The following is a 23,408-nucleotide window of genomic DNA, read 5'->3' as shown; positions in this document are numbered from 1 at the left end:
AGCTTGACTGGTATCACAGAGCCTATGGAGTGAGGGAAAGCCAAAAACAATCCTGGGAAACGCCAACCTGTAACATAGCACAGAGAGAAAGGAGGATCCCAGGAGGAGGTGGTGACTGCAAACACAGTAGTGATGTTAGGAGAGCTAAGAAAGGAGTTTTAGGAAAGGGTGAGGGGTGAGTAATCACGTCAGTTAATGCACAAAGTTCCAGAAAGGCAGACTGAGAAAAGTATATTGAGTTTATCCTTGTAGAATTTCATTTCATTAATAATATAAATTCCTTTGCATAAATTGTAAAAATCTGTAGTATGAACTCACTCCAGTTTCTAGCCACGTAAACGTTCTTGAATTGTTTTCTGATAACAGTATCACTGGTATTAAACCTGTTCTCTGTTTGTCTTACTGTTCTGTGCAGGACTAAGAAATTGCTCAGATTATAGCTAAAGCACAATAAATTTTCCCATGGGTGTGTAGATTAGCCTCAGGGTTCTGTCTCGAGCTTTGTGGCATAGAGAGAAGTGAATAATGCATATAAAAATGTAAACAACTATTCTGGACGTGAACAGTTTGAAGCCTTAAGATAGTAACTCTTTTAATTCTTCCAGTTTTCAATATGAAAGCTGATTTCCAATGAGGCTACAATGACACGAGTTTTTCCCGAAGAAAAATTCATCGTCACAAATATCATCATTTCTATGTTAGTCAGAGTAAGGCTAGCCTTTTGTAACAAAGAGACTGAAGAATGCGTTGCCTCAAATAACAAAGAGGTTTATCTTTTCCTTCTGTGAAGGTCTGAGATGAGTGAACCGGGTCATAGGACGGGACTCCACTTGGTCATTTAGGGCCCCAGGTTCCTTCCAGGTCATTGCCCCCATCGTGCCCTAGGGATGTCTACATGATTGAACTAGGACTGCTGCCATGTCTAAATAGTGGCCCGTGGGAAGGAAAAGAGTGTGAAGGGGCACCCCATGATCTGAAAACCTAAACCCAAAAAACCTAAACCCAAAACCCAAAAATGGAAATCCTTCCATTCCATTGGTGAAGAATACCATGTGGCTCTACCTAACCACCAGGGCCTCAGACATGGGATCTAACCAAGTTCCCAAGAAGAGGAGAACAGATTTTAGTGTACAACTGTTAAAAGAAAAAGCAGAACCAGACAGTAGTAGTAGTAAAAACAGATTTTATCCAGGAACTAATGCAGTAGGAGAGCAGAGACCTTAACATAGAACTGGGCACTGGGGCACCTGGGTGGCTCAGTTGGTTAAGCGTCCGACTTCGGCTCAGGTCACGATCTCATGGCTTGTGAGTTCGAGCCCCGCGTCGGGCTCTGGGCTGACAGCTCAGAGCCTGGAGCCTGTTTCAGATTCTGTGTCTCCCTCTCTCTGCCCCTCCCCTGTTCGCACTCTGTCTCTGTCTCTCTCAAAACTAAGTAAACATTAAAAAAGATTAAAAAAAAAAAAGAAGAAGAAGAACTGGGCTCAAATCCAAATACAACATGGGCAGTGGAAACTTACAGCAAAGGATCAGGGTGGGGGTCAGTGGATGGAAAATGACTAAAGAGAACCCTCAGGGGTGAGGAGATTGCTGAAGGCAGACCAGGGTGAACAGATATCACCTGGGAGATGAGGAATTTGATCAGGTATCAGGAGCAGGAGACTCTGGCTAAATTGACTTAGCAGGATGTTTTCTAAAACTGAGTGATGCAAAGAGGGACATAAGTCCAAAAAGAACATGGAAGTCCAAAGGTTGAGGCCTAGTTGGGAAGACGATTCAGAGGAGCCTACCTATAGTTTGCTCAAAGAGAATCACAATTAGCACAGTTAGCAGTTTCACTCATAGTACTTCCATTGAAATCTGAATATTTTAATAAACCACTGTAGGAACTTGCCATATTCATTGCTACAGATTATGGGAGGCTTATTCTTTTCATAAAGCATCTAAGGTTGGGGCACTTCCCAGTTGAATTCATTCACATGTGTTTTGGAGTATCTGCCACGTACTAGGTACCCTCTTGGCTGCAGGGGTGGAGCCATGGCCTTGGCAGATAGGACCTGGTCATTCAGATCCAGGACAGGCCTGGGACTCAGGTTACCTGGTCCTCTTCCTGTTAAAAAGATCCAGCCATCTGCCATCTCTTCTGTATATGAAGTTTTTTTTCTTCCATGAATCACCTGTCTTTCCAGACCCAAAACAAGTTTTCATATGTATAGTTAGATATTAACATACCATTAAGTAGTCAGATGCCCTGAAAACTTGTACCAGCTCTGCAAACACTGCCCGTAGTGAAATTTCATTCCTGAAATTGGCAGCAAAGCCTTCTCAGATCCTCAAAAATCACCAGCCCATAATAATGACCTGGAACAGAACATTTGACTCCTGTTGATGGCTAGCCTTTGTTTGTGTGGATTCATATTGGCAGCCTCATTGTCAGTCTGGAAACCTTATTCCCCAGTTTGCAAATGTTTATCTGTTGTAGCCTCAGGAGGAACAACATACCCTCTGTGTTTATGAAAAGACACAATGCCCTGCAGCAATCCAGGATAATTAGACTATTAGGATTAGCATTCTCTAATTTTAAAGTTTGTTTGTTTGTTTAGAGAGAACACGCGGAAGAGGGGCAGAGAGAGGGAGAGGGAGAATCGCAAGCAGGCTCCAGACCCAGTACAGAGCCCAACTGGGGGCTCCATCTTAGGACCATGACATCATGGCCTAAGCCAAAACCCAAGAGTCGGAAGCCTTACAGACTGAGCCACCCAGGCGCCCCAGCATTCTCTAATTTTAAAACATTTTTTTAAAGATGGACTTTTTTTTAGCGTTATGTTTTTGAAAGATAATAGAAGCATTTTAGTAGTTACTTTAAAAGCATTGTCAAAGTTAACTGGGCTTTCAGACAAGAGAGGTCTGCCATCAGGACAATTTATCCTTGCTTCCTTTTCATGCTGCTTTAGCTTAGCTGGGAACTAGTCTTATCTGTTCACTTCTGTTCAGCTGGAGAATGGATATACATTCACAGGTCATTTCATTATTCAGGGAAATTGTATATCAGCCGTTAAAAAGATAAATCTTGATTTACCCATGTACTTCATGGCAAAAATATAAATGATGTCAGATATTACCAAAAAAAGATGTTTTTTAGCTCTTCATAACCACCCTCCCATGAAATGAAATACTGTATGTGCAAAATGCAATGTGAACTGTAGAGAACTATGGCGATCTTGGTTACCTTAATCAGTTAATTTTCTTGAAAGGAGATTTTCCCCGAGGTCAGTTAAGGATTACTGAGGGGCGGGTTGAGGTAGGTTTGCTAGGAGGAAGGGGCAGCATGTGGAAAGTGTTGGAAGCATGAAAAAACAAGATATGTTGGGGGTACAGGAGGCAGTTGGTTGCGTGTGACCAGAGCCCAGCATTAGAATGGAGAGGGTGGGGAGCCCTGAACCTCAAGTGAGGTAGGGTTGGAACAGGCAGATGGGCCACACACCGCTTCCATGGGAAGATGGCAGTGAACAAGAGCAGGGACAGTCGGCCTTGCCTTTAGGTCGATCCCTGGCTGTGAAAAAGGCAAGATTAGACGAGCAAGATTAGGCTAAAGTAGACCAAAGAGGAGCCCGTGCCATACGGACAAAAGCTGCAGGTCGTGGCTGCAGGGATGCAGGAGAAGGGGGGGGTAGAGAAGCCCCAGGAGGACACGTCTGCAGGATTGGGTGGCAGATGGCATGTGTGGGAGCAGGGGAGGGAGAAGTCAAGAAGGGTTCCCAGCCTGGACATGACTACCCGGTGGGATTCCGTAGCCGCCTGGGGAGGGAAACGGGAGGGGCGCAGGTTGGGGATCTGGGTGGTGGAGGGCAAAGGTGACACCCATAGTGCTGGGAATGATGGCTGCTTCAGCAGAGGTTAGGGGCTCAGGCTGGCCTTGTGGAACGTCAGTGGTCACATAATAATGGTACTGGAATTTAGAAGTGATTAAGCCAGTACCTATGACAGTGGGTGAGCAGGGCATGCCACACCTGAGATTTTGCTGACTGGGGTTGAAACCCTTGTGGACCGTTTTGGAGCACGGTGACCACTAATTCTCTGTGTTGTCTCTTTAGGAAACCGTATCACCCTAAACTGGAAGCTTTCGTTAGTCACATGTCAAAAGGATCCGGAGCCTCTTTCGAAAGCCCCCTGCACTCCCTGCCGCTTTACCCCAATCACGCACTGTGTGAGATGGGCGAGCTCACGCAGACAGGTATGCACAGCGGCCATTTGCTCATTCCTTCTCCTGTGTGCTCCTCCATTTGGCGTACATCGGAGCAGATGCGCCTGGGCTAGGCTCTAGGCTCACGGGAGTGAATAAGGGCTAGTACCTCAAGCAGCTCTGAGTCCACCAACGTCTCTACACACACGATTTCTAAAAATTAAAAATAACCCTTTTTATATTGCAAAAGCAGTATAGTCAATGGAAGAGAAGTTAGGAAAGACAGCAAGCAAAAGGAAGAAAAACGTAAAGTACCCATAACCCTCGTCCACTGAAGAAATTAGTATCCTGTTTTCTTTCGTTTATGTGCATGCTTACGCACACACAGTGGTAGCTTACTAAACACAGTGTTTTGTAACTCACCTTTTCGTTTAACAGTACATTGTGATAGTCTTTCCCTGTCAATAAATATTTGTCAACAACATCATTTCTTTTTTTTTTTTTTTTAAATTTAAATCCACGTTAGTTAACATATGGTGTAATAATGATTTCAGGAATAGAATTTAGTGATTCATCACCTACTTATAACACCCAGTGCTCATTCCAGCAAGTGTCCTCCTTAATGCCCCTTGCCCATTTAGCCCATCCCCCGACCCAAAACCCCTCCGGCAACCCTCAGTTTGTTCTCTGTATTCAAGAGTCTCTTATGATTCATCTCCCTGTTTCTATATTATTTTTTAACAGCATCATTTCTGATGTCTGCCTATTATCCCACTCTTGCTGGGCCATAATTTCTGTAACCAATCCCATGTCCTTCGATACTTCAAAGAAAATAACCTGATTAAGTTTGGATGGGAGAGATCTCAGGAACAAACACATATGGCAGATCCCCAGTGGGCACGGAGTTTGTCTGGCTGAGAGTGTTCCTCACAGAAGCCCATCTTTCTCTCTGTAGCCCTGTTCATACCACTACACAGCCAGTTCATTGTCATGTTAGGTTGGTGAGTTAACTGTGGGGTCACCTCTGTTGAGAAGAGAAGGAACTGGGAATCCTCCACTAGGTTCTGGTTTCTTCCTACTTCAGTCTGGGATCTCAAAGGACCTTTTGCATGGTCACCAGTCTTTTTGGAAGAATCGGGAGAACCTTCCGGCCATGTTGTTGCCTTGTCCCACCAGTACTGTAGGACCTCAGCTTTGATGGAAGGAAGGTCTCTGTCCTATGGTTGGCCCTGTGGATTTGTCACATATTTTTTAAAGTTTATTTATTTGAGAGAGAGTGTGTGCTCAGGTGTGGGAGGGGCAGAGAGAGAGGGAGAGAGAGAATCCCAGGCACCCCAGGCCCGTAGTAGTTTAAAACAGGAGTTCTCATCCTATCAGACCAAGCACCCCTTTTTGTTAACAGGTATTTTGTGGTGCTCCTTTAACCATCCTGAAGTGAAATTCAAATATAATATGACCTATTTTAAAGAAGGGCAATTATATCAGATACCCTAACTATAATATAAAGAAGAAACAAAAGGAAATGAATTTGTTATATAATTTTATGTCTCAATATAAAAGCTTGAGCACACCCACACTAGCAAATAGAATGACACAGTCGGTTATTTATGCGGACAACTGTGACAACTGTGACAGTTGTAAATGCAGTCTGACTGAGGGATATTACACCAGGGACTCTAAAACCATGTTTTGGGACATGATTTTTTTGGCAAGTTCTGATCAAAGTTAAGATCAGACGTCCCTTAATTTATATTGCATATCTGGAAAAAATCAGTGGATGTTAATGGTATGTAAAAATGGTTTTATATTTATGACACAAAGAAACAGGTTGTAGGCTAAAGTATTTTAACAGGTCTTTCATGTGCGGGAATATTTTGTGGTACACAAAAGTTATGTGGGACAGAGAACAGTTCCTTGTGGAGACTGTCTAGCTCCGTGGCCCCCACCCACTAAGTATCAAGAATGTTCTTCCCCACATTATTGTGACAACTCAACCCTCAAACGCTCCCTGAGACCAGAGCCATGCTTGCTGAGAACCACTGGTCACACTCTCTGGTTGCAAGCAACAGAAACTAACTCAAGCTAAAGAGGTACATTTAGGGGCACCTGGGTGGCTCAGTCGGTTAAGTGGCCGACTTCGGCTCAGGTCATGATCTCGCGGTCCGTGAGTTCGAGCCCCGCGTCGGGCTCTGTGCTGACGGCTCAGAGCCTGGAGCCTGTTTCAGATTCTGTGTCTCCCTCTCTCTGACCCTCCCCTGTTCATGCTCTGTCTCTCCCTGTCTCAAAAATAAATAAAAATGTTAAAAAAAAAAATTAAAAAAATAAATAAAGAGGTACATTTATTGTAAGGATTCAGGGTGATTCACAGACTTAGATTTAAGGGCAAGAATATGACCAGGCCTCCAGAGACTGGAACCAGGAATAAAAAAAGCTGTCTGTCCCAGCTTCTGTGGTTTTGCTCTGTCCACAGAGTGACAGTCTTAGCCACACCCAGAGATGAACTGCAAGTCCAAATTCTTTTTTTCCCTCATGGGTGTCCTCTTTTTTTTTTTTAATTTTAGAGAGAAAGCATGAGCAGGGGAGAGGGGTAGAGGGGAGAGAAAGAGAATCTCTAGCAGGTTCCATACTCAGCATGGAGCCAGACACAGGGCTCATTCCCACAACCCTGGGATCATGACCTGACCCAAAATCAAGAGTCAGATGTTCACCCGACTACTGAGTGCCCCAAGTCCAAATTCTTGAGAGAGAGAGAGCGAGAGTGTGTGTCTGATGGGGTCCTTCAGGGTCAGTGCCCATCAGCTGGCTAGGAGGTCAGGGTGACTAGGCTTTGAGCAGTGGGGGCCCAGCCACTAGATCCAGGGGCTGTTCCCTGAAAAGAGGTTGGGGGAGGTGGCCCTTACACACTTAGAGACAATTGTTCATTCTGACCTCTCTTCTCAATTAGTCTATTATCTACATCGTTTTCTAAATCAACATTACTCTAGAAATCATTTTCTCAGTACTGTTTGTTCCTGTTCCCTTATTCTCTTTTTTAATGCTCACTTTTATCTTCTATTTTAAATTTCGTTAAAAATATATGGATGTTAGAATAACCATTTATAACGCACTTTTGGCACCCCCACAGTAACTATATAAGATTGATCATTAGTGCCTACTCTATTCAAGACGCTTTGGCAGCTGCTGAGTGTAGGAGAGAGGAGTGGCTGGATGAGTAGATGCTCCCCGGCTTGTCCTAAAGGAACCTGCAGCTGCCATGGGACAGCGCGCAAGAAGGCAGCTCACCATGCTGCTGCAAGCTGCACGGTCCTACAGAGTAGACCCAGGGCTGTAGAGTGCACAGGCCTGTGAAACGGGACCGTTGACGTCCGCCCGACAGGGCCGGTGAGGCGGTGAGCGAGATTAGCGTGTGTAAAATGCTTAGCACGGTGCCAGCCTACGCTAGGCTCAGTGATTACAGCTCAAGCCCTGGAGATCCAGTGACAAATTGGAACAGGAAGGAATTTTTTTTAAGCTTATTTATTTTGAAAGAGAGAGCAGAAAGAGAGGGAGAGAGAGAATCCCAAGCAGGCTCTGTACTGTTAGCACAGAGCCGGATGCGGGGCTCAAACTCACGAGCCGTGAGATCATGACCTGAACCGAAACCGAGTGTCAGACGCTCAACCAACTGAGCCATCCAGGTGTCCCAGGAAGGAATTCTTGATCTGACCTGGAGGAGGAGGAAGGAAGACTACAGAGAAGGCAGTATTGGAGGTAGAGACTGGATGAGGATTTCTCTAGGCAGAGCAAGGGGAAGGGCATGAACAAAGCCATGAAGAGATATATGTTGGGAGAGGATAAGAGACCCTAAATGGCTAGAACATAGTATTTCTTCATGAAAATGCAGGGAGAAGGCACTGTGAGTAGGGACTAGGAGGGTAAGGTTGGGCCTGCGGGGATATTGGGGGTCTTGAGTTCCAACTCTGCCACTTAACAGCTCGGTTTCTTCAGCTGTAAAATAAGGAAATTGGGTATGATGATAATATGCCTTCTTTATCAGGTTTTTGTGAGGATGAAAGGAGAAAGATCTGGCATGTGGGAAGCACTCAGCCTTGATGTATGTAGCCTAGGCATAGGTAGACCCAGAGGTGAATTGGGGCCAGACACAGATTCTTAATCTTTGTCACTCATGGTTTGCCTCTTTATGCAAATCATTTTGGAAATAAATGCCTAAGACCTGTGTCAGCGCCGATCTCTGAAGGAATTCCCTCGATATTCTTCCTTCAGAACGGGACCCAGACACCCTTCATGATACTTTCCTGAGCTGTTCCCCTTCCCGGGCCAAAGCAGTTCCCTCTGTCTCACGCACCTCAGCCTTGAGTTGTCTCAGGTTTTCATATCATTTGGGCATCTGAATAAGTGACATTGGTCATGAACTGGTCATGGGGCCTGCATGTGGCTTACCCTCTCCGAGAATTCATATCTGTTGCTGAGATTCCATCACCCCTACATCCTACTGCTTGGAGGGTGAGCTTGCAGATTGTTTTCTGTTTGAAGATAAGGCTTTTCTTTTTTTTTTTTTTTCAAGATAATGTGTTACCATACTGTGGTGGTTCAAAAATAAAACTTGTTAAACTTTTAGTTAACAGGTAAATTTAAAATTTTTGTTCCTATGTTCCATTTATCCCATTTCTGTGCCCCTGTCATCCCCAGGTAACCATTGGTATTAGTTTCTTGCATGTCCTTCCAAAGGTTCTTTATGCAAAACACAGACACATTCTGTAGTTTATGCAAAACTACAAATATACATTCTTACTTTTCCCTCATTTTTATTTAAAAGGGCTATAATAAATGTACTGTTCTGCACTTTGCTTTTTTTCAAGTATTCTATCCGGTATCTGAGCAATCATTCCATATCTGTTTAGACAAAATATCCTTGATGAGCTGGTAACCCTGCGGCAGGATTAGACGGAATGCTGCTAGAAGGTTAGCAGAGAGCCTTCGCTTGGGAGAGTAGGGAGAATGAGGGAGAGAACTCCCCGGCAGTGAGGGGACTAGGGAGCCAGCAAGCAACTTTTTCTCTTTACCTGAGTGATTCCCATGGGCCCTCACTGCATACTAAAGAATGCTGTGTCCTTGGGCAGGTTGGAGAAAGCTCTCCTTAGGCCCATGCCAATTACAGCCTTGACGTCTACCAGCAGGGCATTTCCTGCCTTCTGAGGCCCACCAGTCACGATGCCCCTTCCCAGGGAAGGGGCTGGGCAAGAAGGGAGGGATTGGTGCTCCCCAGCTCTGCCCATCCCTTCATGGATGATAACCCCAAGGGGCTCCCTTCACGAGCTGATGGAGCTTCCACACGCTGGGGGATGGTTTTGGTTATATTCTCAGGCACTGATATAAAGCATTGTAGAGTTGGCCACAGACTTGACTTCCCTTTGCTACTCCTTCTGCTGAGCTAGTAGTGAGGGCAGCTCGTGTCCCTTTGTTTCAGGAGTCGTGCAGCATTTGCAGAATGGCCAGCTGCTGAGGGACATCTATCTAAAGAAACACAAACTCCTGCCGAATAACTGGTCCACAGACCAACTTTACTTGGAGACCACTGGGAAAAGCCGGACGCTCCAGAGTGGGCTGGCCTTGCTTTATGGTTTTCTCCCCGATTTTGACTGGAAGAAGATTCATTTTAGGCACCAGCCAAGTGCTCTCTTCTGCTCCGGAAACTGCTATTGTCCCCTGAGAAACCAGTATCTGGAAAAGGAACAGCGTCGCCAATACCTCTTACGTTTGAAAAACAGCCAGCTGGAGAGGACCTACGAGGACATGGCCAGGATCGTGGATGTCCCCACCAAACAGCTTCGAGCGGCCAACCCCATAGACTCCATGCTCTGCCACTTCTGCCACAACGTCAGCTTCCCGTGCACCAGAAATGGCTGTATTGACATGGAGCACTTCAAGGTGATCAAGACACATCAGATAGAGGACGAGAGAGAGAGGCGGGAGAAGAAACTGTATCTGGGCTATGCACTCCTGGGCGCCCACCCCATCCTCAATCAGACCGTCACCCGGATGCAGCATGCCGTGGAGGGCAGGAAAGAAGAGGTCTTCGCCCTCTACTCTGCTCACGATGTCACCCTGTCACCAGTTCTCAGTGCCTTGGGCCTTATGGAAGCCAGATTCCCAAGGTTTGCAGCCAGGTTGATCTTTGAGCTCTGGCAAGACAGAGAAAAGCCCAGTGAGCATTCTGTCCGGATTCTTTATAATGGTGTTGATGTCACGTTCCACACCTCTTTTTGCCAGGACCACCACAAGCATTCTTCCAAGCCCATGTGCCCCCTAGAAAACCTAGTCCGCTTTGTCAAAAGGGACATGTTTGTGGGCCTGGGGAGTAGTACTAGTACTAATTATTATGATGCATGTCACAGGGAAGGATTCTAAAAGGTGAGCAGCACAGTGCTCATAGAATCTATGCCAATAGAGAGGGATGGGAAGGGTCCGCTTCTAGTTCTGTCTGTTGCCAAGGGTTTAAGATTATTGATTTATAAAGGCTAGAAATTGTGTTTTAGAGCCACGTAGATGGTTGGGTTGAACAGTAAGTACGTCGCTATAATTGGGTACACGAGTTAGTTACTTGGTACGTAATGGCCAGTTCACAGAGAAAGGGAAGGTACTTTTATCAGAGCCAGACTTTGCTTACAACACCAGAATAATAATTCAATACTCAAAGTTGGCGATCCACATGTATATTATTTTGATCCGCCATGGTACTATATGATGGAACCAGCAAACCTCAGCCCGCATTTTCTTCACCTGGGACAATTTTACCTTGTCCTAACTTCAAGAAAACATTTCCTGAAGTGATTTATCTGAAATAGGGGTCGGCAAATTTTTTCGGTACAGGGCCAGATAGTAAAGATTTCAGACTTTGGGACCCAAAGGCCACATACAGTCCTCACTGTTCAGCTCTGCTCTTGGAACATGAAAGCACCCACAGACAGCACATAGCCAGACGAGTGTGGCTGTGTTCATGGGCTGCAGTGTGCTGACCCCTGACCTCAGAAAACTGGCTCCTCTATACAGTTTGCACTTTCAGCGCTTTAAGAAGCAATTGAACGCAGAGAATTATTCAGTGGTGCCTCCAGTAACCTCCACTAGACACACCGAATTTGGTCTATATCTGGTGTTACAATAAAACTTGAGGGGAAGTAAATATCAAATCCGAATGAATCATAGAAAAATTGTTAGAATAATACTTGATGTTCATGATGATCGTGGTAGATGATAGTTTTAAGTGTGTTTTAAATATTTGTCTGCTGTAGTCTCTTTGCTGTATATGCTGAGATTTTTGTATTCCATTTAGTATTTTTATAGTCTGGGAAAATATTTTCTAAGGCCAGTTTTAGATGTGCTCTTATTCCTATGTGATATTCAATTTACTGTACCTGCTTGGTGGTTAGAAGGAAAGCCAGAAGCTGAATTCAGGCACTTTCTTCCAGTAAAACTAATTATGGCCCATTCCCTTTGAGCAGCCCTAGAATTAGATCAGTTTTTAAACCATTTTCGTCAATTTCAAATGGTAAATTCTAACTGATTTTTAAATAAGTTTTTGGAAGAACTTTGTTACTAGATAGTTAAATAAGCTTTATAAGGTATTTTATATATTAGAAGCAATTATAATGAAATCTGTGGTTTCTGAACTAAAATGGTGCTAGTTCCTTGTGAAGAAATGTAAAGTGCAGGTGAGACTTTCCTGTGTCGTTGGCATTCCAAACTTTTTGTTTTTGTCTAATGTTGCCTTTGGATACCTACGTCCATTTCTATAAATAAATTTTTGAAGAATACTCGTACATACAAGTCATGGTTTGTACCTATGGGTCTTTTCAAGTAAGTTCCGGTATTTTAGAAATGTATCCTTTTGTTGTTGTTGGTATAACTAAAAATGTTGCAAATTAGAAAACTCTCCAGTACATGCGAGAAAAGAGAAAAGAGGCCAGGACCCGTGGCCCAGCTGCAGGCTGCGCATGGGGCCCAGAGGACATGCACAGCTAGTGGCCTTGGACTGGTTTGAAATCCATTTACACAGCTCCTTTCATTGCTGAAAATCGTGCTGTCTCTTGAGTACTTAGACCTAGTCAGTTGGTTTTTGCTTCCACTCACGGTATATTTGAATTAGGACTGCTAAACACAGCTTGAAGATTTAAAACCAAAAGTGAATCAGAAGATGTTTTAAAAATCAGTTGGAAACGTCTCTTGATAAAAGTAAATATTTTGGATAAAAGTCAACATTAAAAGCATAGGTAAGAGGTTTTTGCCTCTCAAGACATCAGGTATGTACATCATTAATATACCTTCCTCAGCATCAAGTACTGAGACATCTCTCTCCATAAACAAACACTGAGCACTGAGCCGAGATTAATGCATTTAGTTCTTGGTTTCTGGGCAGTGGTCTTAATGGCTTAGTTCATGGCAGGTGTGGGTGCAAATTCAGCTTTCTTGTTTCTATGATTAAAATTAATACATGCTCACTGGAAAACAATCAAACTATACTGAAAGCGGCTTCAAGTGAAGTTCTCTTTTCTCACCTCCAGAGAGAACACTGTGAGCTGTTTGACAGATACTCTTCCAGAAATTTTCCATGCAGATGTACAAATATATGTAATTTTTAAATAAGATCACTTTTGGGGCGCCTGGGTGGCGCAGTCGGTTAAGCGTCCGACTTCAGCCAGGTCACGATCTCGCGGTCCGTGAGTTCGAGCCCCGCGTCAGGCTCTGGGCCGATGGCTCGGAGCCTGGAGCCTGCTTCCGATTCTGTGTCTCCCTCTCTCTCTGCCCCTCCCCCATTCATGCTCTGTCTCTCTCTGTCCCAAAAATAAATAAAAAACGTTGAAAAAAAAATTTTTTTAAAAATAAATAAGATCACTTTGTATATATTGTTCTGCGATTTGCTTCCCTTAAAATATATTTCTTATTAACTTACTTCCCTTAACAGTATGTCTTGGAGGTATTTCCACATTGAGATAGATGATAGGTAGCTAGCTAATATTTGCATAATATTTAATGATATAGATGAGACTTTTTAAAAATTTTTTTTCATGATTATTTATTTTTGAGACAGAGAGAGACAGAGCACGAGCTGCGAAGAGGCAGAGAGAGAGGGAGACACAGAATCCGAAGCAGGCTCCAGGCTCTGAGCTGTCAGCACAGAGCCTGACGCAGGGCCCAAACCCGCAGACTGCAAGATCATGACCTGAGCCGAAGTCAGACGCTTAACCAACTGAGCCGCCCAGGCTCCCCTAAAGACATATTTTTAAAATATTGAATGAATGAAACTGAAACTTAAAACCAAGGTACTAAAATGAGACCACAGGCTTTTGAGGTACACAGAACAAGCAGAAGCCCGCGATTGTACACGTTAATTTTGTAGCCCAATTGAGCAGTTAACCCTTTTTCAGTACAGCTGCAGATATTAACATGGCTAAAGTGTTTCTCAAATTTCACTGATAAACAATTGGAGAACTTAATACTGCTATTAACCCTATTTGAGGATCTTCGAGGCTATAGCAGAATTAGGCTTTTGAAAGATGTGAGTGATTCCTTTGCCTAGGACCCCTAAAAACTGATACAGGAGAGGCAGGGATGCATGCTTCCATTTCTGTGAGTCTTCAGGAAGCCTTCTGAACAGATTTAGCAGCCCAAGCTAGTGTGGGTGTACCCGGGTGTGTTTAAACACAGCCCCAAGTACAGAGCAGAAAACAGCTAGGGTTTTTACATTGCAGTACTGGCTTCGATAGTGGCCAGAGTTCTGGCCTGGGCCCCAATTAACTCCCATTGCTCAAGGCCACTGAACTAAATGTTGGTACCTGCCCTGTAGCCATCTCATGAATAATAATACTTGTGCTTGAGAGGAACCAGCCGAATTCAGAGTGTCTGGTCAGGCTGTCCTGGGCCTCTGAAACCCACTTGCCAGCTGAGACTGGCCTTGATGTGAGGAGCAGGTATCACTGGAGGGTCCACTTGGCTCTTCCCAGAGCTGCAGGGCCCTTCAGCAGGGGGCGGCCTGAGGCCTGGCTTCTGGATACCTGGGAGCAGTAAAGGCACCATTTTGGGGTCACACTTTCCTTGAGAAATGCCCCACAAGCATTTCTTTATCAATCTAAATGCTCTCAAGAAGTTCCTATTACCACTAACACAAATGAGGAAGCAGGCTGGAGGGGGGTACGGGGGTGAAGTCACTTTTCCAAAAGAAGAGCCAAGCCTAGTGTCCAACCCAAGTGTGTGTGACACCGGTCAACTTCATAGCACTCGTACTGTGTAACACATCATGGAAAAGTCTTTTCCTAGACTAATTTCACCCTCCCAATAGCCCTACAAGATACCGTATTTGCTGGTGAATATCAATGAGTACTAAAACATAGTGGGGTTACAACTGTTAAAAATTTAAATGATCAGGAAAATATTCCAGCTGTGCCTCTGACCATCTGTGGTTGCTGCTTTCTTATGAAAAAAACCACATAATATAAAACTAATCTTTGCAGTAATGTTATACTCAGCCATTAAGGGATGGCATCAAACATAATGTTTAGCCTTCAGGGAGGGCCCAGTCTTCCATCTGTAAAGGAGATAGGGTAGTTTGGGGGGCGTGTTTGAATAGGGAGACCAGCTGTCCCGGTTTGCCTGGGACTAAGGAGTTCCCCAGTATGAGGGACTTTTCATTGCTAAAATTGAGCACGTTCCGGGCAAACTGCGACAGGTTGGTTACCCCAGGGTTACAGGAGACATGTGTCAGGTAGTACCATCATTCCCACTTTATAGAAACAGGTAAGTGTGATGGCGTGACCCATTTGAGGTTTCACACAGTATGCAGCAGAGGTAGGACTCAAAGCTCTTGCCCATTTAACTCAAAGGACCATGTTCTTAAGCAAGATACGACAGTGCCTCTCAAAACCATTTAGGACTTTGGGTGCCACAGAAACCTGAATACAATGGTTAAGCAAATAAAGCCTTTCATTTTCCCCAGTGGCCCCAGCGTCAGAAACCCAGACTGCTATTTACATCTTACCGGCTGGAACAGGATCCATTGGCCCACCTCCACTGCAAAGGAATCTAGGAGAATGAATATTTTTGTTGGGCACATTGCTGTCTCTCTTTTTTTTTTTTTTTTTTTTTAGTATTTTTTAAATGTTTATTTTTTTGAGAGAAACAGAGCGTGAGTGGGGGAGGGGCACAGAGAGAGAGAGACACAGAAACTGAAACAGGCTCCAAGCTCCAAGCTGTCAGCACAGAGTCTGACGTGGGGCTGGAACTCATGGACCATGAGATCGTGACCTGAGCTGGAGTCGGACACTTAACCAAGTGAGACACCCATGCGCCCCCAGGTGCCTCTTAATAAGGAAGAACGGGGAGTGGATATTGGGAAGACCACGACTCTTCCCCAGCAGCTGGCAGTGTCTCCTTCCTGGGACAGCCACATCCAATGAGTAGGCAAGGCAGGGATTGAAAACCCTGGGGACAATGCTGAGGGGCCATCCCTGTTTCAGCACTCCCCATGGCATCAGCGGAGGCCTCATGACTGCATCACAGTCCACTTCTGCCTCATCTCCTGCCTCCCCTTCCTCCGCAGCATTGGCCCCAAGAACATTCACGAGTAAACTTCCCACGTGCATCCCTCTTAGAGTCTGCTCCTGGGAACAGACCTGCAACAGAAGGTAAGCAAAGCCCAGGGCCTCTGCTAGTCTGGGCAGTAAAACTGGGGTCAGTTGCTTGAAAGGGATAGTATATCTATTGATGACAAATTTCTTCTATCTCTGCCTTTGAGGGGCTTAGTGTGGCAGTTCAGTAAGTGCACAAGAAGCAATAGGAGAAACTTGATCTTGAACAGCCCAAAGCTGATTACACAGAGCTGTTCTACCAAGACTTTCCATTTATTGAACACATACCAGGGGCTGGACACTGGCAGAGCCATTATGTCTCATGGGCTGTGTAAGCATTTATTATCTCCATTTTACAGGTAAGGAGACCGGGGCCCAGAGGTAGGCCTCTGCCCAGGATCCCACAGTCAGTAGGAAGTGGCAGATTCAGGACTGGAGGGTGGGTTTTCCCAGACAACAGACCTCTTCCAGCTCCCTTGGCGCTCCGCTTCCTCCGCCCCCTTACTCCACTACCCTCCTACAAGTGAATAAGCAAAGCCTGAAAACTGCCATACAGCTGAGTCAACGTTAGTCCAGGGAATGATCTCTGTTACATTCGTGATTCCAGCTCCCTCCATTTCTCTTCCCGCTTTTTTCTAAGGCAGCATTTCTAAGAAAGTAGGATCATCTTCTCATGGGTTGTTTTAGCCTGCGTTCTGAGAGCAGTCTGAGGGGGAAAAAAAAAAACCCAAAAAACCCTTAAGTGTAGGTGTTTATGAGGGAACGTTGTCCTGAAGACAGGAGCGAAGGACAGGGAAGGTGACAAAGGGAAGAGGGAAAGCTGCAGTGGGGCTGTGGGCCGAGCTGCCACGGTCACCGGTGGCTCCAGCCCACGCGACCTCCTGACAAACCTGAGACGCAGCTGAACCATTCACCCGGAGGAAGACCAGAGGGACGTTGACCCCTTGCTCCCATCCTTGGCTGTCTGCCCCCTGTTGCTGGGTCGGACGCGCAGGAGTGCAGAGGGTTCACCTGGGCACCCTGGCGTCCGAGAAGCCTTGAGGCAGAAAACAAGAGCATAAGATGCTGTCAGGTCAAGGCCTGCATGGACTCAGTCGCCACAACAGTGGGCGTACAGAGACGTTAGGCCAAGAGAGGATGGGGAAGGCAGCAGGAGACGTGTTCGAAGTGAGGAGGAGTCAGTGTTCACTAAGCGCCTCAGGGTCCCGGGCACTGTGCTGTGCTTTGCAAGCAAAGCCTTGTTTCTGTCTCATAGCAATCCTGTGGCCCTGAGATCATCCTTCTTGTCTCCCATTTTTAAGCTGGAGAAAGAAGCTGAGAGGAGAGGTCATCCTCCGAGGCCTCCCAGCAGGGAAGTGGCAGACCTGGGAGTCAAAGCAGCAGACTCCCGAGCCCTTGCTCATCATCACTCCACCTTCGCAGTAAACATTCCTCACAGGCCCCACGTGAGTGTGTGAGGGTTTACTAATACATGCTAAGTCCACACTCGATATTTCTCTCTGGTGCATGGACTGTACAAATCAAACCATGCCCCTCCTTGTTGAAACCCCTTGGTCCTCCCCTACCTTCTAGAGAAAATCCAAGTTCCCTAAGGTGACTCACAAGGCCAAAGGGGTTGTGCACAGACTGCTGTCTTTGACACGTTTCTTGCGTGCCTGGGAGAGAGAAAAAAGGCCAATGTCACCATGTGGGATGCCAGGTTTGTAGAATCTCTGAAGGGGACCGTCCTGTCCGGAGCCCCCCAGCCAATCTTCCTCAGGACCTAGCAACCTCCCAGTCTTTCACTTTCTTCTGCTTCCCCATTTGTGTCTGAAGTAGGATATCCCAGAAAAGGAAAGAGCTTTGGAACCACACAGGCTGAGTTCAAAACCAGTTCTGCATCGCTTCCTATTGTAAGCTGTGAGACCACAGATTCTCCGTCTGTAAACTGGAGGTGATACCTCCTCTGAGAGTGTACATAAAGTGCTAGGCACAAGGACACCTCTATAATCACTATTGTCCCCAAGTTATTCTTTCTTTTAACGGCTCTGACACAAGGAAACCAGCTGGAGCCGGGATATGCTCCTGCCCGTTAAGCCAGAAAGCCCATCTGGAGCCATAATATCATGCTCTAGGCATACAACTACCTGGGCTCCTGCACTTCCCTTTGGAGGTGAAAAGAACTCGAATCTTCTGAGTCCTGCCTTTGTGCCCAATGCCGTATTTGACACCTTACATAAACATCTCAGCTATTCCCAAAGGGAAATTAAGCTCATAGCTCATCCTTTCCCCATGTTTCCTTCATTATCTATATCTAACCTCCCTCTTTGGCGTTAGAGTTACTGCCCATCGCAGAAGGAGCAGCTGATCAGAGTCCAGCAAAGGAATTGAGTCATCGGCTTTAGGTCAATTGGTCTAGCCCCTCCTTAGCCCCTAGAGAAGCAGCTGCTGAAGCAGCAGCCCGGGAAGTGGCACGCACCTTGACAGAAGACAGATCCTGCCCTCTGTGCTTCAGCTTTAGGGAGTTGCTACCCTCTGTGCCCTGGGAGAGACAGGTAAGATGCTCCTCCATTCTCCCTCCTCCCCCATGGCTGGTGTGCTCCTGGCAGTGGTGCCTAGGAGTGGCAAGTCCTTCTGGTCGTAGCTGGCTGGCTTCCTCCTAGCTTGGGAGTCAAGCATATCTTGGTTAAGCACTTCCTAGGTGAGAAATCCTTTCTGGAGCCTTTCCGCAAGCTGGCCAGAAACTGAGCTGCCACAAGCCTGAGGTTTAGCTCTGGAGTGTGCAGGGCACGGTTGGGAAGGGGCGCCACACTGCCGTCTAGTGTCAACTCTGCCTGGCCCTTGTTCTATGGCGTTTCCTCTTTCCCAGCAAACTGAAGCTCCCTCTGGTGGCCTAGGAGTCACCTCTCCTCTCCACTTGCCTATACAGTAGCCCACACTTGTCCTTAAGGGATACATTCCAGGACCCCCAGTGGATGCCTAAAACCGCAGATACTGAACCCTATATATACGATGTTTTTTCCTGTACATACATGCACATAATAAAGTTTAATTTATAAATTAGCACGGTAAGACAATATTAATAATAGAAAAATTATAACAATATGCTGTAATAAAAGTTCTGTGAATGTGGTCTCTCTCTCTCCCTCCTTCCCTCAAAATATTGTACTGCACTCACCCTCCTTTCTATGATGATGTGAGATGATCAAATGATGAGATGAAGTGAGGTGAACACGTAGGCACAGTGATGTAGCATTAAGCTGCTACTGATCTGAGGATAACTCAGAAGGAAGATCATCTGCTTCTGGATCACATTTGACTGGGGGCTGAAACCATGGAAAGCAAAACCGCAAATAAGGAGGGGGGAGCGCTACCACATTGTCTTCAGGATGTAGCAAGTAGAAACACTCTGTATCCAAATGGTTTCACCCCAGCTGCCCTTTGGTCCCACTGGTGACCCAGCTGTTCGGCATTCTCAAAAACTGGCTCCCTGATGAATGGACTGATCATTATATCGACCTTCAACCGATGAATCCTGACGGACTACTGTCCACCTAAAAAGTTAACGCTAAGTGACTGGCCAGTTGGCTGATTAAGTTTCTAAACCACAAATCACTTGACCTACTGGCTTTTTAACTGACCTTCTAACACTAAATAAGTAAATATCTGATAAGCTTGAACTGCCTGCCTGCTAACTCTTCCACTAACCAGCTGAATGACTGATGGCCCAGCAGAGGACCTGCAGACTGACAGCCTGGCTCCATAACTAAGGGTAACAGAAGGACGGAAAGAGAGACTGCCCCATCCTCATGGCCTGAGACTTGATGAGGCCCAATGCTTCATCCGCTGGGGACTTGGAGCCCTACTCTATCTCCTTTAGCACCACTTCAAAACTACAGAAAGGACAACCAGGAAACTGATCCTCTGATTTACTTCTAGTGAAGTTCTTAATTAGGGACCAAAAGATAGGTTCTGATTTTGTTTTCAAAATCGTGGTTACACAGCTATGTTTATCTGGGAAAAGTGTTCACAGCTTTCACTGGATTCTTAAAAGAGTCCAGCAGACACATTCAGAACTACTGCTCTGGAAAAGGCCTCAGCAAACATTCAGATAAGCAAACCCCTTACCTGAATTTAAACTCCATTTATCCCTCCCATTAAGCCAGTGATAGGAAGGTAACCAGGAAGAGCCAGAGTCATAATCGACATGGATGTAGTAGGAAGGATAAAGGCTGAGCTGTGTGTGAAGTTCCCAAAGAGAGGCCCAAAGAAATCAACATGTGTTCTTTTGGCCTGGAGGCCACACTTAGCCCAAGGTAACCTCAGCTCTGGGAGAGACTCTTTGAACTGAGATGGATACATTTATCAGGGCCATTGTCTGGAGCATGGAGTATGTGTAAGTGTATGATCACGAGTAGCTATATGGCTGTGTGTATTTACACAGCAGTGTGCTCACAAGGGTGGGTATGACAGAGCTGTATGGCTATGGGAATGAGTGTCCTTTGGGTCAAAGTATGCATCTAAATGGCTTTGTGAGTAGATTTACACGTGTGCTCACTCCAGGATCCCTCCAGTGTTTTTTGGAGTTAAGACAGATTAGGAGCAAGAATTTCTTTCTTTCTTTTTTTTATTTTTTTATTTTTTTTAACGTTTATTTATTTTTGAGACAGAGAGAGACAGAGCGTGAACAGGGGAGGGGCAGAGAGAGAGGGAGACACAGAATCTGAAACAGGCTCCAGGTTCTGAGCTGTCAGCACAGAGCCTGACGCGGGGCTCGAACTCACAGGCCATGAGATCATGACCTGAGCCGAAGTCGGACGCTTAACCGACTGAGCCACCCAGGCGCCCCAGGAGCAAGAATTTCTTAAGGTGAGATCATCTGCAGACATGCCAGCAGCCCACATCAGAAATCTGAGAATCCTCAACTCCTTCCTCCCCCTGAGCCTTTATCACCCACTCAGTCCACACTGCCATTGTCACCATTGGTTATTATCACATCTCCCTAGACTACAGCTCGGTTTTCAATGCCCTCCCCTGGGGAACCTTCCCAACCACAACCACAGTGACCTTAATAAAATTAAAATAGGGTCGCAGTGCACCCCTGTCTGAAAGGGAGAACAGTTTTAAACTGTCAGGGGATGTCGCCATCTCATTAACTCGAAGGTCCTTTTAAGGTCGTTGCTCTGCTCGTTGGGGACTCTGAGCTCTCGAGGCCCCAGAATTTGGACGCATGGCCCCTCAGCCTGTTCCTAAGCCACACCCCCAAGGTTTTAGCTCCGAAGCTTCTTCCTCCAGGCCATGAGGCGCTGCCCCTACATCTGACAGCTCAGAGATATCACAAACCGCTGTAATTGCCTAAATGCAATTTGCAATTGTAACTGACAGAGGTCCCAAATCCGTTCTAACCCGGGACTCCTCCCCAAGATACAGAGAGCCAGAGCAGCACAGGCGTACACGACTCCCCCGTGGTGCGGAACCAGCAGCCGCAAAGTGAAAACGGAAATGTGCGTGCGCAAAGAGAACAGTAGGCACTACGACTCCCAGAATCCTCCTGACCAAGATTCCATTTCCCAGAAAGGCCCTCGGGGTCCCCACCCCGGAAATGCGCTCTTTTGCGAAAGCAAAACGTGGGACCAGCCTAGCAGTGGAGAAGGTTTCTGAATGGGTAGAACGGAGCGAAATTTGTAGAGTGTTTGCCTCCAGAGGTCGTTCGTGAGTCAGAGAAACCCGGACTTTGGAGGGAAAAGACCTGGCCACAGTCCTTCCGCGCTTCTCGGTGCGGTGTGCCGGTTCTTCTGCCGGCCCTTCTCAGCTTTTGCACTCTCTCCGCCTGCTCTGGCCTTGCCTGCCTGCGGAGGCTACAGACTCTCTGCCCACCCCCGGGCGTCTCTGAAGGTAGAGACCTATAGCGAGGCAGTCCTATGTACCCTTGTTCCCTGCATTGCCTGTCTTTCGCCGGGAATTCATACTGGATGGAATTCTTTTAACGACTTTTGAACATTTCTGCAGAATCTTGGTTGGTCAGTATTCCATTACATCTGCATAACGGCATTTTAAGGAATATGCAGTCCGGCTCAGCCTAGTTAAAAGGGACATCGAGGAGAAAATAATAGTGAAATATATAAAAGACTAATAATCCAAATATAAGTCAATAAGGAAAAGGTAACCCAATTGAAAAATGGACAAAGAATATGAACAGGCAATTCACAGAACAAGAAATAATTAACCAAAACAACACATGTTAAGATTTCCAACATTACTAGTAATCGAGAAAAATACAATATAAAACAGCAAGCTGTTTATTTTCACCAAAAAATGCTATCAGATAGTTAAAAGAATAATAGGGTTGCTGATGATGTTTCTGACATCAAGCCTGTTCATCGAATTCGATGTTGATGTGAGCGTAAATCGGCACAGTGCTTTTAGTAGGCAATGGGCTATGTTTATCAGCCTTAAAACGCCTGCGTTCCCTTTGAGGTGGGGAGGGGCTGACGCAGAGCGGTCGGGGCTACGGGAATAGACGTAGTGGGAGGGACTGGAGGAATGGGCGTTAAGGGGAGGGCATAAAGGACTGGAATGTAAAGGGCGGGGATCTGTAGGACCGGGAGTGATTAGAAAGGACTGGGGTTGGCGGAGAGGGAAAGGGACAAAGGCTTGGGGGAACCAAGAGGCACTTGAAAGGATAGGGGGAAGTGAGAACAAATGGCAGTGGGAGGATTAAGGGGGATTAGAAACAATGGAAGAAACTTGATGGGGACCGGCAGGGATTAGGAAGGTAAAATAGAAACACCTGGCTTTCAGTGAATTGACCTAGAGCCACTGGCATTACAAGACCTGCCATCATTGAGCAAGGCCGTTGTGGAAGAATGAGGTTTGTTAGCAAACAGGAAATACTGACTTTCAGAGTGCTACTAACTGTGCCTTGCAAGGTTCTTTTACTTCCTCTCCTCTTGGCTCTGTTTTCACATTGTAGTTTGTTTCTAAACGCAACCTGAGATCTTTAAAAACTCCTTAATCTGAAACTTCTGATGGTGAATGGCTTGTATCTTTCCCATGTGATCCTCAGATGCAAAATAGGCATTTCAGCTGCTTCAAGTAGAAAGTTACTGTGTCACTTTTAAAACTCGGAAATGCCCCATATCCTGGGAAGGCATCAACAATGGGTCTCTCTGTAATAGAATGCAAGAAGTAGGCATAAAGGGGTGTAAGTCCCAAGACTCTTCCACTTCTCTCTTGGTTTGAGGCAAGCGTTCTTTTTTTTTTTTTTTTTTTTGATTTTCAACGTTTTTTATTTATTTTTGGGACAGAGAGAGACAGAGCATGAACAGGGGAGGGGCAGAGAGAGAGGGAGACAGAATCGGAAACAGGCTCCAGGCTCCGAGCCATCAGCCCAGAGCCTGACGCGGGGCTCGAACTCACGGACCGCGAGATCGTGACCTGGCTGAAGTCGGACGCTTAACCGACTGCGCCACCCAGGCGCCCCGTGGCAAGCGTTCTTTTAGCAAATAGAGGGCCCTGTGGTCCCTGGCTTCTTCTGTGGTTCATGCTGTTTTCCACACAGTGAACCACAGGGCAACCAGATAGCAAGAATTGGCAAAGGGACAGGGCTGTAAAGGGCTGAATTTGCAGCC

The 23,408-nt window shown here is 46.0% G+C and overlaps 2 protein-coding genes across 10 annotated transcripts in view; both read left to right on the top strand.

The window, feature by feature from the left end:
- Window positions 1-10,710, top strand: part of PXYLP1 (2-phosphoxylose phosphatase 1) — a 70,633-nt gene extending 59,923 nt beyond the window's left edge. For all 5 annotated transcript variants that reach the window (XM_049629759.1, XM_049629760.1, XM_049629761.1 and 2 more), the window contains 2 exons: window positions 4,092-4,231; window positions 9,648-10,710. In XM_049629759.1, the coding sequence (XP_049485716.1) occupies window positions 4,092-4,231; window positions 9,648-10,588 (1,081 nt within the window). In that variant the 3' untranslated portion in view covers window positions 10,589-10,710. The remainder of the gene's footprint in view (window positions 1-4,091; window positions 4,232-9,647) is intronic.
- A 10,655-nt stretch (window positions 10,711-21,365) lies between these two features.
- ZBTB38 (zinc finger and BTB domain containing 38) overlaps window positions 21,366-23,408 on the top strand; it is a 141,871-nt gene continuing 139,828 nt past the window's right edge. For 2 of the 5 annotated variants that reach the window (XR_007457550.1, XR_007457549.1), the window contains exon 1: window positions 21,366-22,648. The gene's annotated coding sequence lies outside the window, so the exon portion shown is untranslated. The remainder of the gene's footprint in view (window positions 22,649-23,408) is intronic. The other 3 variants (XM_049629750.1, XM_049629751.1, XM_049629749.1) reach the window with 3 other exon arrangements.

Source organism: Panthera uncia, chromosome C2 (assembly GCF_023721935.1).
Source record: "Panthera uncia isolate 11264 chromosome C2, Puncia_PCG_1.0, whole genome shotgun sequence".
In the NCBI taxonomy this organism is placed as follows: domain Eukaryota; kingdom Metazoa; phylum Chordata; class Mammalia; order Carnivora; family Felidae; genus Panthera; species Panthera uncia.
Note: the sequence above shows the minus strand (reverse complement) of the source record. Positions and strands in the feature narration are given on the sequence as shown.